The sequence below is a fragment of the Gavialis gangeticus genome, unplaced genomic scaffold (genome assembly GCF_001723915.1).
Source record: "Gavialis gangeticus isolate Ggan-Ray unplaced genomic scaffold, GavGan_comp1, whole genome shotgun sequence".
NCBI classification, from domain to species: domain Eukaryota; kingdom Metazoa; phylum Chordata; order Crocodylia; family Gavialidae; genus Gavialis; species Gavialis gangeticus.
This window is the reverse complement of record NW_017729031.1, coordinates 105,256,399-105,268,577: the sequence shown is the minus strand read 5'-3', so window position 1 is coordinate 105,268,577 and position 12,179 is coordinate 105,256,399. Positions and strand designations below refer to the sequence as shown.

Here is a 12,179-nt window from a genome sequence, read left to right as displayed (position 1 = left end):
TGGAGCGAGCTGCCCCCACACCCCTCCCCTCTTCTCTCCCCCCCACCCGGCTAGGCAAGCCACAGCAAGGCAGAGCTGCCATGCCTGCATCCCACACCTCCCTGCCCCCTCCCTGAGTAGTGCTCCCCCCACCCTGGCTGAGCAGCTTGTCCCAACCCCAATCCCAACCTCCCCAACCTCAACAGACTTACCTGCTGGAGGCAGCTGTGTCAGCTACCTGTTTAGTCTATAGCCAAATCTCTGAATCAGCCAAAGCTTTTCTGAATTGATTCAGATGCTTCTAATTGATTCAGAGTTTTTACTTGGTCTCCTGATTCAATCTGGAGATTTAGTACCGGAATCGAATCAGCTTTGCACAGCCTTAATGTCAACTCATTGCTTAAAAACACAAATAATTTCTGAGTCTACTACCAAATTCTTAATTGCTCCCTATATGTACTATTCAGGGACCGAAAAGTACCCAAAATAGCTCCACTTGTTATAAATATATTTGTATATATCTTATGCATTATTGGTTCCAAGGGAATTTTTTTTTCTGTTCAAAGATGTTATTCACTATTTGTTCCATATTTTAAATCGGCTTATTGACCATTCATATTTCAAGTTGATATAGTGAAGTTGGTAAACATACATACCTTGGGAAAGAAGCTTCTTTACTAAGATCTTTGTAAACTAGACTGTAGGACCAGAAAATGTTTTATTTTATACATTCTCAGAATTCAGTAACTGTACTTCCCTGTGGAAAGAAGTTTTGAGGGTTACATTTTTTATTGGCCAACTGTATGGTTGATATTGGCATAGGCAAACTTCTGAGTGTCACAGTACCTTCCCTGTACTTCCTGTGTGGTTTCTAGGGCATGTAAATTAACTGTGGAGTGAGGGATGTAACTGGTTACAAGTGGTATCACATTTTGTGTCATTGATACTCCAGCTTTGGCCCTGCAGACCAAAAGAGTGGTGCGGAGCCAATGTGTGTGTTGAATCAGGCCCTGCACTGCCTCCACCCAGCCTGGTGACAGGATCAGGCCTGTGTGCGCCTTTCACTGCCTAATTGCTGGATCCATGGGGAGCGCTGCAGACTGGATGGCATGGCTCTGAGGGCCAAATCTGGTCTACAGGCTGGGGGGTTCAGCACCCCTGCCTTATACCATGTTTTACTAGCTTTAGGACCCTGGCAAGTGTTAAATTTATAGTGTGGTTAATGTATTAAGTATGCTATAAACAGCAACCCTACCACATATTCAGTCAATTATTGGCAATATAAGAAAAAACTAGCCAAGAGATGTTCCCCGTGTTATGCAGAACATCTCTGTGGATGATTTGCATGGTTCCTTAAATGGAACGTGTGGTGCCTGGGCTGTCCCAAGCCATCCCAATACCTCTGTAAGCGGACTATCAGCTGATTGCTGGCATGGGGGGGGGGGAGCAGCCTTGTCTCCACGCCAACAGACTCTCCAATGGGAGCTACCCAGGGGTCTGCAAGTGCCAGGCAAGGGAAAAGCCCATTAAGTTCATTGCGTGGAAGCTCAAAGCTTGGCATCCAAACACTCCTATGTAGGGCTACAGGGGCCTGCCTGTGAATTTGCTGCACAGGGGGATCAGTTCCCCCCACATGCTTTGAACTTGCTGGTGCAGTTAGAGCCCCAGCTCTGCTTGCCCTAGCAAGTAGAAAGGATACAACTGGGATCACATGGTTTGTCATGCATGCATAGCATGATAGAATGCATGTTTGTTGCAATTAGGGATCAGTTCCCATTGCACCATTAAATGGATGTCTGCCAGGGACTTTAAAGCTTTTCTGTCATACTACCCATCTACTGTGAAATATGCATCTGTTACTAAAATCTTAGTTACATTTAATATTGGTGACATTAGTTGATGCAATGGATCACAGGCCATCATCTTCTGAAGCCAAACTACATAATTTCAATTAGAACTTTTTAAAATTAGCACACTATTGACTTCTTACAACTTCATCAGGTCATCCCAGCAATGCGACTGTAGCAGGCACGTGATTTTGTCTTAGTGCCTTAAACATGTAATAATTAAGGCTGGAGGAATGCAGAGTTTGACGTTAATACCACAGCTCTATTCTCAACAGCTATTGGATTGTTTTTCTTTCTTTAAACATTAGAGTTGACATTTGGTGCCAATGGAAATTACCAAAGCAAAGCTCACAGCACACCTGGAGACATAGTTTAACATGCATATAGGGCTGCCTGATATCTTCCTCCTAAACAGAAGACAAGTTTGGCAAAAATTGCTACTGGAAATAACAGACAAAATGCCATATATGGGTTCTGGTATTAAGAAGGGATAACCAGCTTTTAAAAACATATTTTACTTAGAATTTTAGATTTTTCAAGTTTCCATGAAACTAACATTTCTTAGTACCATAGGCCTTGGCAACCTTCTAAATATTCTTTTTTTTAACCTTAAAAGAAGAGGTTAATGTAAAAAAATTTTCAATCTTATTTTTGTGCATCTATGTCTTAAGCAGATAGGCTGGTCTTTTAAACTGTGTAGTTATGGTACTTGTTTGCCAGTTACAAAAATAAACGGAACGTAAAACTGGAGTTCGCTCAGAGTGGCAACACAAAAGACACATCAGTTGGTAATGTAACCACTTTTTAATAAGCTGGTGTTGGAACACAGCTGTTAGCAACTGCTTTGAGTAAAACATAGTAATAGATATAATGATGTGACTAAATATTTTGTGACAAAATATCTTTTTTCAAATATTATTTGCCTCTAATGGGTCACAGCTAGAATATATTAGTTTATTGAATCTGACAGCAGTTACAATATCCTTCTCAGTATATCATCAAATGCCTCTTCCAAGTTATAATAAAAAGTTTAAAAAAAATAAAGTCCTTCTAATTACTAGTGCTAGAACACTAGGCATCACAGATGTAATGTCATGAAGGATCCTGAATAATGAAAATAAATGGATCCTTGATTCTTCTTTTTTTCTCCTTCTATCCCCTAAAAAGTCTAATTTGTACTCAGTCAAGACACAACTTAGTCATCTTGGGCTGAGTAAGGATTACAAGTCTTGGCGCAGAGGTGCTAACACATTTTTAAATTGTTAAAAATAAACAAACTTTGTAGCTAAATTCTCTCTTTATTCTCCTTCTTTTAATCATCAGTGTCTTTTGCTTAAATTATTTGAAGATCACTGATTATTGCCAGAACATATTTGGAACAAATGTGATGACTGAAAATCTCTAATCTACAAGTGTGAAATAATATATTTTTATAGCAGAGTGGGAAGGAATCTGTTAACAACTTATGTTAAATTCTGATTAGTTCCATGGATCTCACAGAAGAACAGCACTTTCTGTATGGGATATACAAAATAAAAATAAACCTACTCAGTAGCTCATGAATTAGTACTACATATGTTTGCTAGTTCCAGTTTTCAGAGTAAACTTAGATATCAGATATCATTAGAGGTAAAATGACAGTATTTTCTAATTTAGGGGAAAGTAAGGAAGAATATAATCGCTGGCTGTACCAAACTATAGGGTACGGCTGCTGCTGTAGAACAGAGTGAAATGGATATCATGAAGCAAATGGAAAATAAGTTGAAGAAAAGAACTGGGAGTTACACCTACACTACTAATTATACCTATGTCCCTATTGTTAAAAAGTAGAGGAGCTCCCATTGTTCATCCCAACTGCACAGCTGACAGTTTAGAGATCCTCCCCCTGGATCCTTTCTGTTTCCTCTCATGTTAGGTTGGTATAATCAGCCTCGTTCATGACCTGCAACCTGATTAAAGTTTGTTCAGAATTTTACACTCAACTACAGGGGAGAGGCCACATTTCAATTAACGACCTCCAAACCTAGTACTTAATATTTTAAGCTTACTATGTTATATAAAAATACTTGGGAAGGACTTAAAGGTGACAGGTTGGTTTATACAACAATACATAAGAATGAGTTCTTCTGTCCAACACCCTAACAGTGCAAGGATGTCCACTTAGACCTTGTACTGGAAATAATTCCAGCAGCATAGAAAATGGACGTTTAATTGATTTTGTAAGAAATTAAAGCTTTGTGATAATTTTTATACTCTCTTTTCCCAGAAAATGAGTGAGTGGTTCTCCAACTTCTAACATGAAGTTGTTGTTATGCAAACTCTCGCTAGCTCTACATACTTACGGCATGTAAATTGCAAAGAAATATCCCCCATATAGGTTGTAGTTAGCTGGTCTCAAAATATGGTAAAGGACAGGGGTAACCATTTAACTTGCCCTTTTTTACAGCAGAATTATGCTGAATTTGTATCCTATTACTGAGATTCTTTGGTGATGGCTAAACATGTTGGGTTCTGAGTATTTATAAATACTAGTCCTCAGACGTTACCATATTATAGTCGAAGGTAATGTATAAAGTTAATTTTTGAGAAATTCCTACCAATTTTCTAGCTATAAAAAGATAGTTTTAATAAATGTATGTGATTAAACCATTCCTCTATAGTCATTATGTCAGCTATTCTTTAAATCTTCATTTTGGAGTGGAGCCCCACCCCACTATTGAGACATATCACATCAAGTTCTATAGCGGTAAAATATTCCATCAGATATAGTACTATATAGTATTTTAAATGGGCTAACTTTACCATGTGTTGCAATAAAAGTCAGTGATGTTTCTTGAAAAATATGTACTTAGTGCACTGTAGTTTAGCATTTCTAGGAAACGGAATATTCCATCTTTCAATAAAATCTACAGTGAAGTGTTCTTTTAAGACTATCATCATTTGCATTGCAATCAGCGAGCACCTCCATTACTACTGAAGCAAACTGGTGTTGTGGAAGCTCACTTTCTACTTGAGTTCAGACCCTAATATGCTCAACTTTTAGATAAAAGATTTATTAAAGACAAACAGGTGAACAGATACAAAATAATTTAGTCCAGTGAACAGTACATCTCTAGGTCTCAATAAAACATTACTTTTAACTAACTCCACTTTCTTTAAATAGTCCTCTTTAGTCTAGTCTTAATTCAAATTTGTAAGCCTGCCAAAAAGCAAGAAAAATAACTGATCTGAAACTAAAACAAGCTAAGTGTGAGGTTGTTTTGCTCCCCTTTTTCTATTATAAATATGCATATAGGTTACTATACCACAAATACAAAAGATAGAAATGATTGCTGTCAGATACAAAATAGATGAAGAGTCTTCTAGAAGGCTACTTTCTTTCAGATGCCGTTCTGTAGATTGTTATCTGGGGACTTCCAAAAGCTTGAGAGTTCTGCAAAATACCCTTTAAAATTCTCCTGTCATCCATTTTCATGCTCCAACATCAGAGGTTGCTGCTGAATATCTGTAGGAATATAGCTTGTTGTCTGCTCCTCCACTTAACAGCAACTGTAGTGTGAAAAAAGAAGTTGTGGCAAATCGAGTTTTGGTATCTGAACAACATGTGAGCTTTTTATTTAAAAATAATATTAACAGGTTATGTCCTCCCTCTGAAATTGAACGTGAGGAGTAATGAACAATGGCTGTGTATACACAAGTGACAATCCTCTCCCTTTCCAATTTAAATGGCTCAACAGCATAAATAATGGTCTACATCTTACCCTCCTATTGAAAGTAATTAAGGAAAGATGTAGCTTATGTGAACATTTTCTAAATCTGTATTGGTTTGCCACAACTTACTCTCCAATGGATGAGGCCATTGAAACTGTGGCAAAGAATTTCTTTTGTCTGTATTGGCTATATAGAAATGCACACAGGAACCCTGCCATAAAGTTCAGGCCAGAGGATGATCTTTTCTTCCACCTTCACATGCCTGACAATGTTCCACAGAAGGGGTAGAGCTCTTAGTTAAGGGTGCTATATACGGATGAGTCTTGGCAGTCTCCCTGGTCTCCAGAGTAGCAAACAGTGCTTCAAGGTAATACGTTTTCATCATCAGACATATCGTTGTGAACGGCTGCTGCTTTTCTACCGTTTCTTGGCTTTGTCCTACTAATGTTTTGGCAGATCTCCCACGTTATTCCATGGAGGGGAGAAAGGGAACCATATGGTAGTGATGTAGCAGAAAAATGGTTATGTAATAGCAGCACATACTGTCCATTCCTAGACCATCATTATACAAGTAAGGCTCTCTCAATTCTCTTCCATCCCTCATAAGAGAGGGGAAAGTATGGGCCAGCACACATAGGTGTATGTTCTCAGTTACAAAAATACATTTTAACTGCCTAATTTAAAATTAAATATCAGCCTTATAATTAGTACATTTCTCACCCAGAACACATGCACTCTTAAAAGGAATAAAGTCCTGTTCCTTAAGTTCTTACCCCAGCTTCAGTCCAATCCACACACAAAACCTTGTCTTCATGAGCAGCCAAGTCATAGAGAGGAGCCTTGCAACTGATAATTAGATAATTTGGCATTTTAGATAAAAAGATAATTTAGCATCTTAATTCTTTTCATAAATCTGTATCATATATAGAATAGTTTATAATATATATGTTGTTTTTCTCACAGAAAATTACTAGGATGCTATTAAAAGAGTAGACATTTAAACAATAATTGTTTTTCCACAGAAATTAGTTGTAAAAAGTCAGTCATGTGCAGGTTATTCAACCACTAAATTCACAAGTCAGCTGTTCCAGATGCTCTCTCATATCTCTAGAAGATTGTGTCTGCACAAGAAAACTAAATAATTGACAGACCATAGGGATAAGATGCCAGTGATGCAGTCAGTACAAAACAATTTGTTTCCAGTTTCGTCCCATGTGTATTCTGTCTTTGTATTTCACCATTATAAAGCTGAACTGCTTTCTGGGTTCTCAGCACTTATCTAAAGTAGTGGCTCATAGGAAATTCTGAACAGCCTTCTGGGAGCCTGGAGGAATTGTGGAATAAGAGGGCCAGTTCTCAAGAGGCTCTGAGTAGTGGTATTATCGCCTTGTTTCTTCTCAAAAAGAAAGCCAGGAACAAACACTTAACCCATGTTCCTTTCTTACCAAGGATTTTGAATAACTGGCTTTTATGCAATACTTGAGAATTATATTCACTGGGGAGAAACAGGAGAAGAAAGTTATCTGTTCTTTTGATGAACAAGTCCTGTTGCTACTGCATCACCCTAAAAAGTTGAAAGCTCAGCTCACCGTGGAAAAACTGGCAATAGTTCTATGCTGGCTAACTACCCCAGTTAGATACAAGTGAAGTAGAGCACCATTTGAGATCTGAAAAGTCTTTACTGGGAACTGTTATTTGGAGACACGTATGGTAACATGAACAGCAGACGCATACAGGCAGGTCTATGAAGTCTGAGACACCACCTCTAACACAACGCAGATTACTGTGAGTTTTGATCACCATCCCTACACAGAAATGCAGAAATATTTTCACCTGCCTGTAACTAGTTAAATGAGATTATAAGGTACACAGCTTTTTTAAAATAAAAGACTTGATTATAAACTCAAAACACAGGCTATTTGGTTCCCTCTGACACTTCCCCTTTCAAGCTTAATTTAGACCTCTCACTTCTCCACATCTCAAGATACAAAGCAACCTCTCCTTGCAGACAAGTCTCGTGAAATGTCTATAACGTAGAGCAAGTCAAACTGCATGTAATGTTAAGCTCTTCCTGAAGTGAGAGAGAGAGCATGTACTATTCCTAAAAATTTTTGTTGGAATAGCAACATTGATTCCCTAATTCTCAAACCCTATTAGCAATTTTGTTCATGAAACCTCCCTGCAAGTCTCATTAATTCAATTTTTATTGTCATAAAAATCCTGTGTTGGAAGATTAGATACCTGATAAGAATGGCAAGACAGATTTGGCATGCACGAGAGAGAAGTGCATCTTGCCCTCCGCTATACACCTGTTCTCCCATTGCTTCAGGCATTTCATAAACTCCAGGAGAATCTCCACTTAGCGGCCCAGTATATTTTCAATGTATATTAAACTACTTGAACCTGCAAGTGTCATCTGTGAATGTGTCAAGAACATTTTTTACCTCCTTGTGTCCCACAGCTTGACAACGTTGTCTAGAGAACCTGAGATCAGCTGTTGCTCATGTGTTGGGGACCACTTAACAGACATGACCCAACCAGTGTGAGAGGTCAGCGAGAGGAGAACCAAGGAGCCATCTGGACAGAGAAACAGAAATTCTGTCAACCCTGACTTTAGATTTCTACAACAGGTCAGTTTATGATCCTTACAAGATACAGCAAGATAGTAAAGATTAATGTATATGGGTTTGGGGTAATTATTTTTGCTTCTAGCATTTCACATAAATTTTTCAGAAAGCCAGAGATATTAAAACAAAGACATGAAAGCAATATAAGCTCCTATAGAGAGAACAAGAAACCAAAACTCATCATGTTGTTGTTATTATTATACAGAGATTACCTTCACTTTTGAAGGATTTCTTTGAAAAGTAATGAACAACTCAAAGTATTAGGACTGAGAAAAGAGAGTTTTATCTCTAGATAATGTTTAAATCTGGCTTATATTTGTATAAACTAAATAGAATTCCTGTCTATGAAATGAATATGGTAATCTCAGTCTATATCCTAAATTGCAATGACTGGCAACCTTATGAGACTCTGTAAGAAATCTAAAAATGGATAGATATGGGATCAGCTACGCTTGCACTTCTAAAAAAAAAAAAAAAAAAAAAGAAGAAAGGGGGAGACCCCCCCTTCCTTCTTTAAAAAAAAAAAAAAAAAAAAAGAAGAAAGGGGGAGACCCCCCCTTCCTTCTTTAAAAAAAAAAAAAAAAAAAAAGAAGAAAGGGGGAGACCCCCCCTTCCTTCTTTAAAAAAAAAAAAAAAAAAAAAGGTCCCTCCTACTGAAGACTTAGACCTGCCAGCAAGACGGTTGCATTTATTTTATAAATAGTAACTTTAGGTTTCACAGCTGTTATTTAGATAACTTTTAAGATTAAACAGGGGGAAAATAACATAAAAGAAAGATTAGATTAGTTTTTCAAGGTGACTTCTAAGAAATGAAAAAAGCATGGACCAAAAGACAAAGAGCATAAATAATCTGAAAAACCAAGCAAGTACAAGCTCCTACTCTGGTCAGCAGGGAAGGAATGATGGCTTCTCACCACTTAGTACAAGCATGCTCCCATGACTATAGATTATGGTACGTAGCAGACCCTCATTCATACAGCTTTCCCCAGCCTTCATTGTTCCTGTCATAGTTTAGCTAAATGGTATTCATGCTTAGAAAACCCTACTACATGCAATATCAAACTTAAATATGCATCTCTTGAAACAAATTAAATGAGACAAATTAGTGAATGCAGGATGTCAATGTTCCTTCAGCTTACCTTTACTGCGGGGATCCCACAGTCTGATGTGTCTGTCAGAGCTCCCAGATGCGAGACGCTGACATAGCGGTGAGTAGGAGATAGAGTTAAACACTTTATTTCCTGTCTGCATAAGAAAAATTTGACTATGAAATAGGACCAACTCTTCATCCTTGTAAAAGTTCTTCATCTAATCTGAGTTACAGCAGACAGGAATTTGTCAAAAAAACCTATCAGCTTCATGCATTGGATACTGTATCTCACCAAAGTTGATTTGAGACCTCCTGTTTCAACATCCCATATCTTAATTGTGTGGTCCCATGATCCACTGCAAATTTCTTCAGCATCTGACCACAGCACAGAGGAGATGGCTTCTGTATGACCAGAAAGGGTTGCCATGGGAGTCTATAAATTAAGGATGAGAAAAAAACCTGGATTAGTTAAAGGAGAAAAGCCCATTATTTCATTAATGTTAATGTAAATGCAGTTGCAGAGATTTCAACAGAAACTTTTCTTCAGCTATATTTAGCAAAAAGAGAAACTGCCAATGCCATGCTTTTGAACTGAATGTCCATGCAACTTCTAACTTAACCGTACCCTTGTAAGTCCAAGTTGTTCAGTTTTCTGCTTCTTTCTTGGTCTGTTTGTTGCTTCTTCCATTTCATCTTCTTCATCTGTAGGTACTATGACAGAAACAAATCCTAGAGCTTTAATAAATCAAGCTGGACAACTTTTTTATCTAAGCTGTTATATGTCCCCATGCCCACAGAATCCACTAGCCCTCCAAACTTGAATGTATTTATGCTCAATACTCCTAGATTAGTATTGTTACTTTACACATGGTGCACTTAAAACAAATGGATTGTGACCTTTCCAAAGTCCCAGATGAATTCCTTAATAAAGCTATCCTTCCTCATAGGAAAACTCACAGTACATCCATCCTATATTGCATGCTCACTACTTTAAAGTTGAAAGTACACAAACGGACAGCAGACACACGTTTAAAGATACAGGCTAAATATAAACCAGTATTATGAAAGGAAACGGTGACAGTCAGTTGGAGTAGGGAACCTGGATAAGTATCTTACATTTCTGAGAGAGGATCAGCTTACTGAGATTATTCTCTCTCACTTTAGGATGCAAATGAAAGAATAGGAAAGGAGAGGTAATAACTGCAAGACTATACAAGCTGATTAAATGCTAAAATGTGTCAAAAATATTTTGGGAATGAATGGAGAAATAAAAAAAGAAAACAGCTGTAGGCAGCTATCAGCCACATGATAGCTAAGGACATGCGCACATGAACAAATTATCAGGAGGTAAAAAACAGATTAGACTTTACAAAACATCAGATGCTTTATGGTAAGCACCTGTGTGCATGTTCCCACTGTGGTAGACAGAAGCTAAACTTGAGTAGCTTAGTCCTCAATGGGTACATCTACATGTGATGCTATGTTGCTATAGCGATGTGCTATGGCAACATAGCGTTGGTGGGCACAAACCATGATGCTGATGTTACGTTGCTGTAGTGATAAGCTGCCTTGCTACAGTGCACAGCTACAGCGATGTAGTTGCTAAAAATAACTGCGCGCTGCTGGGACAGCGCAGTAGCAGCTGTTATGTGTTATTATACAGTACTTCCTAAAGCAAGTACTCAATGTCAGCACAGTAGTAACTGCATTGTCGGGGCATGTGTAGACATGCCCAATGAAAAGCAAAAGTATGCACAGAGTTATTATGGAACAGCTAGCGTGCAGTAAATCCCCAACCTTCTACCTCAGAGAAACTACAGCAAAAGCCGTGTTATTGGGCACTTTATCAACTGGAAAGCTCCACTAACTGGCACCTGAGGGACGTGGCAAAAGCAAAACCAGAAGTCTCACTTCTGGTTTCACCGCCACGAGCTGAGTTTTTCTTCACTTCACTACTTCTTCGGCCCATGGCCCAAGGCAAAGCAGCCTGTGTGGAGCCCCATTCCCTGTCCCTTGGCACACTGATGCCAGGGAGTGCACCAGACGGTGCATATTTGATTAACTGGCATATCTGATTAACCAGCATCCCCCATTCCTGGGGGATGCAAGATAACAGAGCTTTTGCTGTAGTGTGTATGCCCATCCAACTAGTACTCAGATGAGTGTTAAGACAGCATGCTGTTTGGCTAAACTGTGACATCTTTACATGGATAAAAGCCATAATCTGTTTAAGGTGACCAAATGTCCACTATTGCAGGAAAAGCAGCAAATAAATTATTAAAACGAGGGGAGCCGCCGATAAAGATTTTCTTGGTCAATACCGATAGCCATATCAGCCAATACCGATCTGATAGCTGATTTACAGGAATGCAGCGGGCAGCTTGGAGAGCAGCATCCAGCTGGTAAGTCTGTGGCGGGAAAGGGGCATGTGGGGGGATACAGACTGAGGCCCCCACGATGAGGGACAGAGCAGGGTGGGGGCTGGGGCAGGCGCTGCCCAGCCAGGGCGGTGAATGCAACCCTAGGGCAGGGCATAGGACAGAGGTGTAAACAACTCATCCAAGGAGTGTGGGTGAGGCATGCAGGGCATGTGCTCCCTCAGATTTGTGCTTGGGGCGAGGGTGGGCTGCCACTGTAGGCTCAGGGCCAAGGGCTGGATGGAGGAGCTCGGAGGGGTGGCTACAGGGAATTTTGGGGTGGCTATAGCCCCCGCAAGCTCTCCCCCCCTCACCCAGTGCTACCCCTGCTTGGGGCCCTCTGCTCTACTGCCTTTCCCTCAGGAGCCCCAGGCTGCGGGACAGACAGGGGGTACATAGTCAGCACAAGGGTCTCAAGGGAAAAGCCACGGAGTGGAGTGGCCTAAGCAGGGGCAGCACTAGGAGGGCTTGGGGGACTATAGCCACCCCAAAGCTCCCTGTACCCCAC

The 12,179-nt window shown here is 39.6% G+C and overlaps 1 protein-coding gene across 1 annotated transcript in view; it reads right to left on the bottom strand.

Annotated features, from left to right (window-relative positions):
• Positions 1-2,292: 2,292 nt before the first annotated feature.
• Positions 2,293-12,179, bottom strand: part of WDR12 (WD repeat domain 12) — a 32,412-nt gene continuing 22,525 nt past the window's right edge. The window contains exons 8-13 of the mRNA XM_019523497.1: positions 9,880-9,965; positions 9,547-9,687; positions 9,304-9,409; positions 7,982-8,114; positions 6,311-6,383; positions 2,293-5,375 (exon numbers count right to left, since the gene is read on the bottom strand). Of these exons, the coding sequence (XP_019379042.1) occupies positions 5,298-5,375; positions 6,311-6,383; positions 7,982-8,114; positions 9,304-9,409; positions 9,547-9,687; positions 9,880-9,965 (617 nt within the window). The 3' untranslated portion in view covers positions 2,293-5,297. The remainder of the gene's footprint in view (positions 5,376-6,310; positions 6,384-7,981; positions 8,115-9,303; positions 9,410-9,546; positions 9,688-9,879; positions 9,966-12,179) is intronic.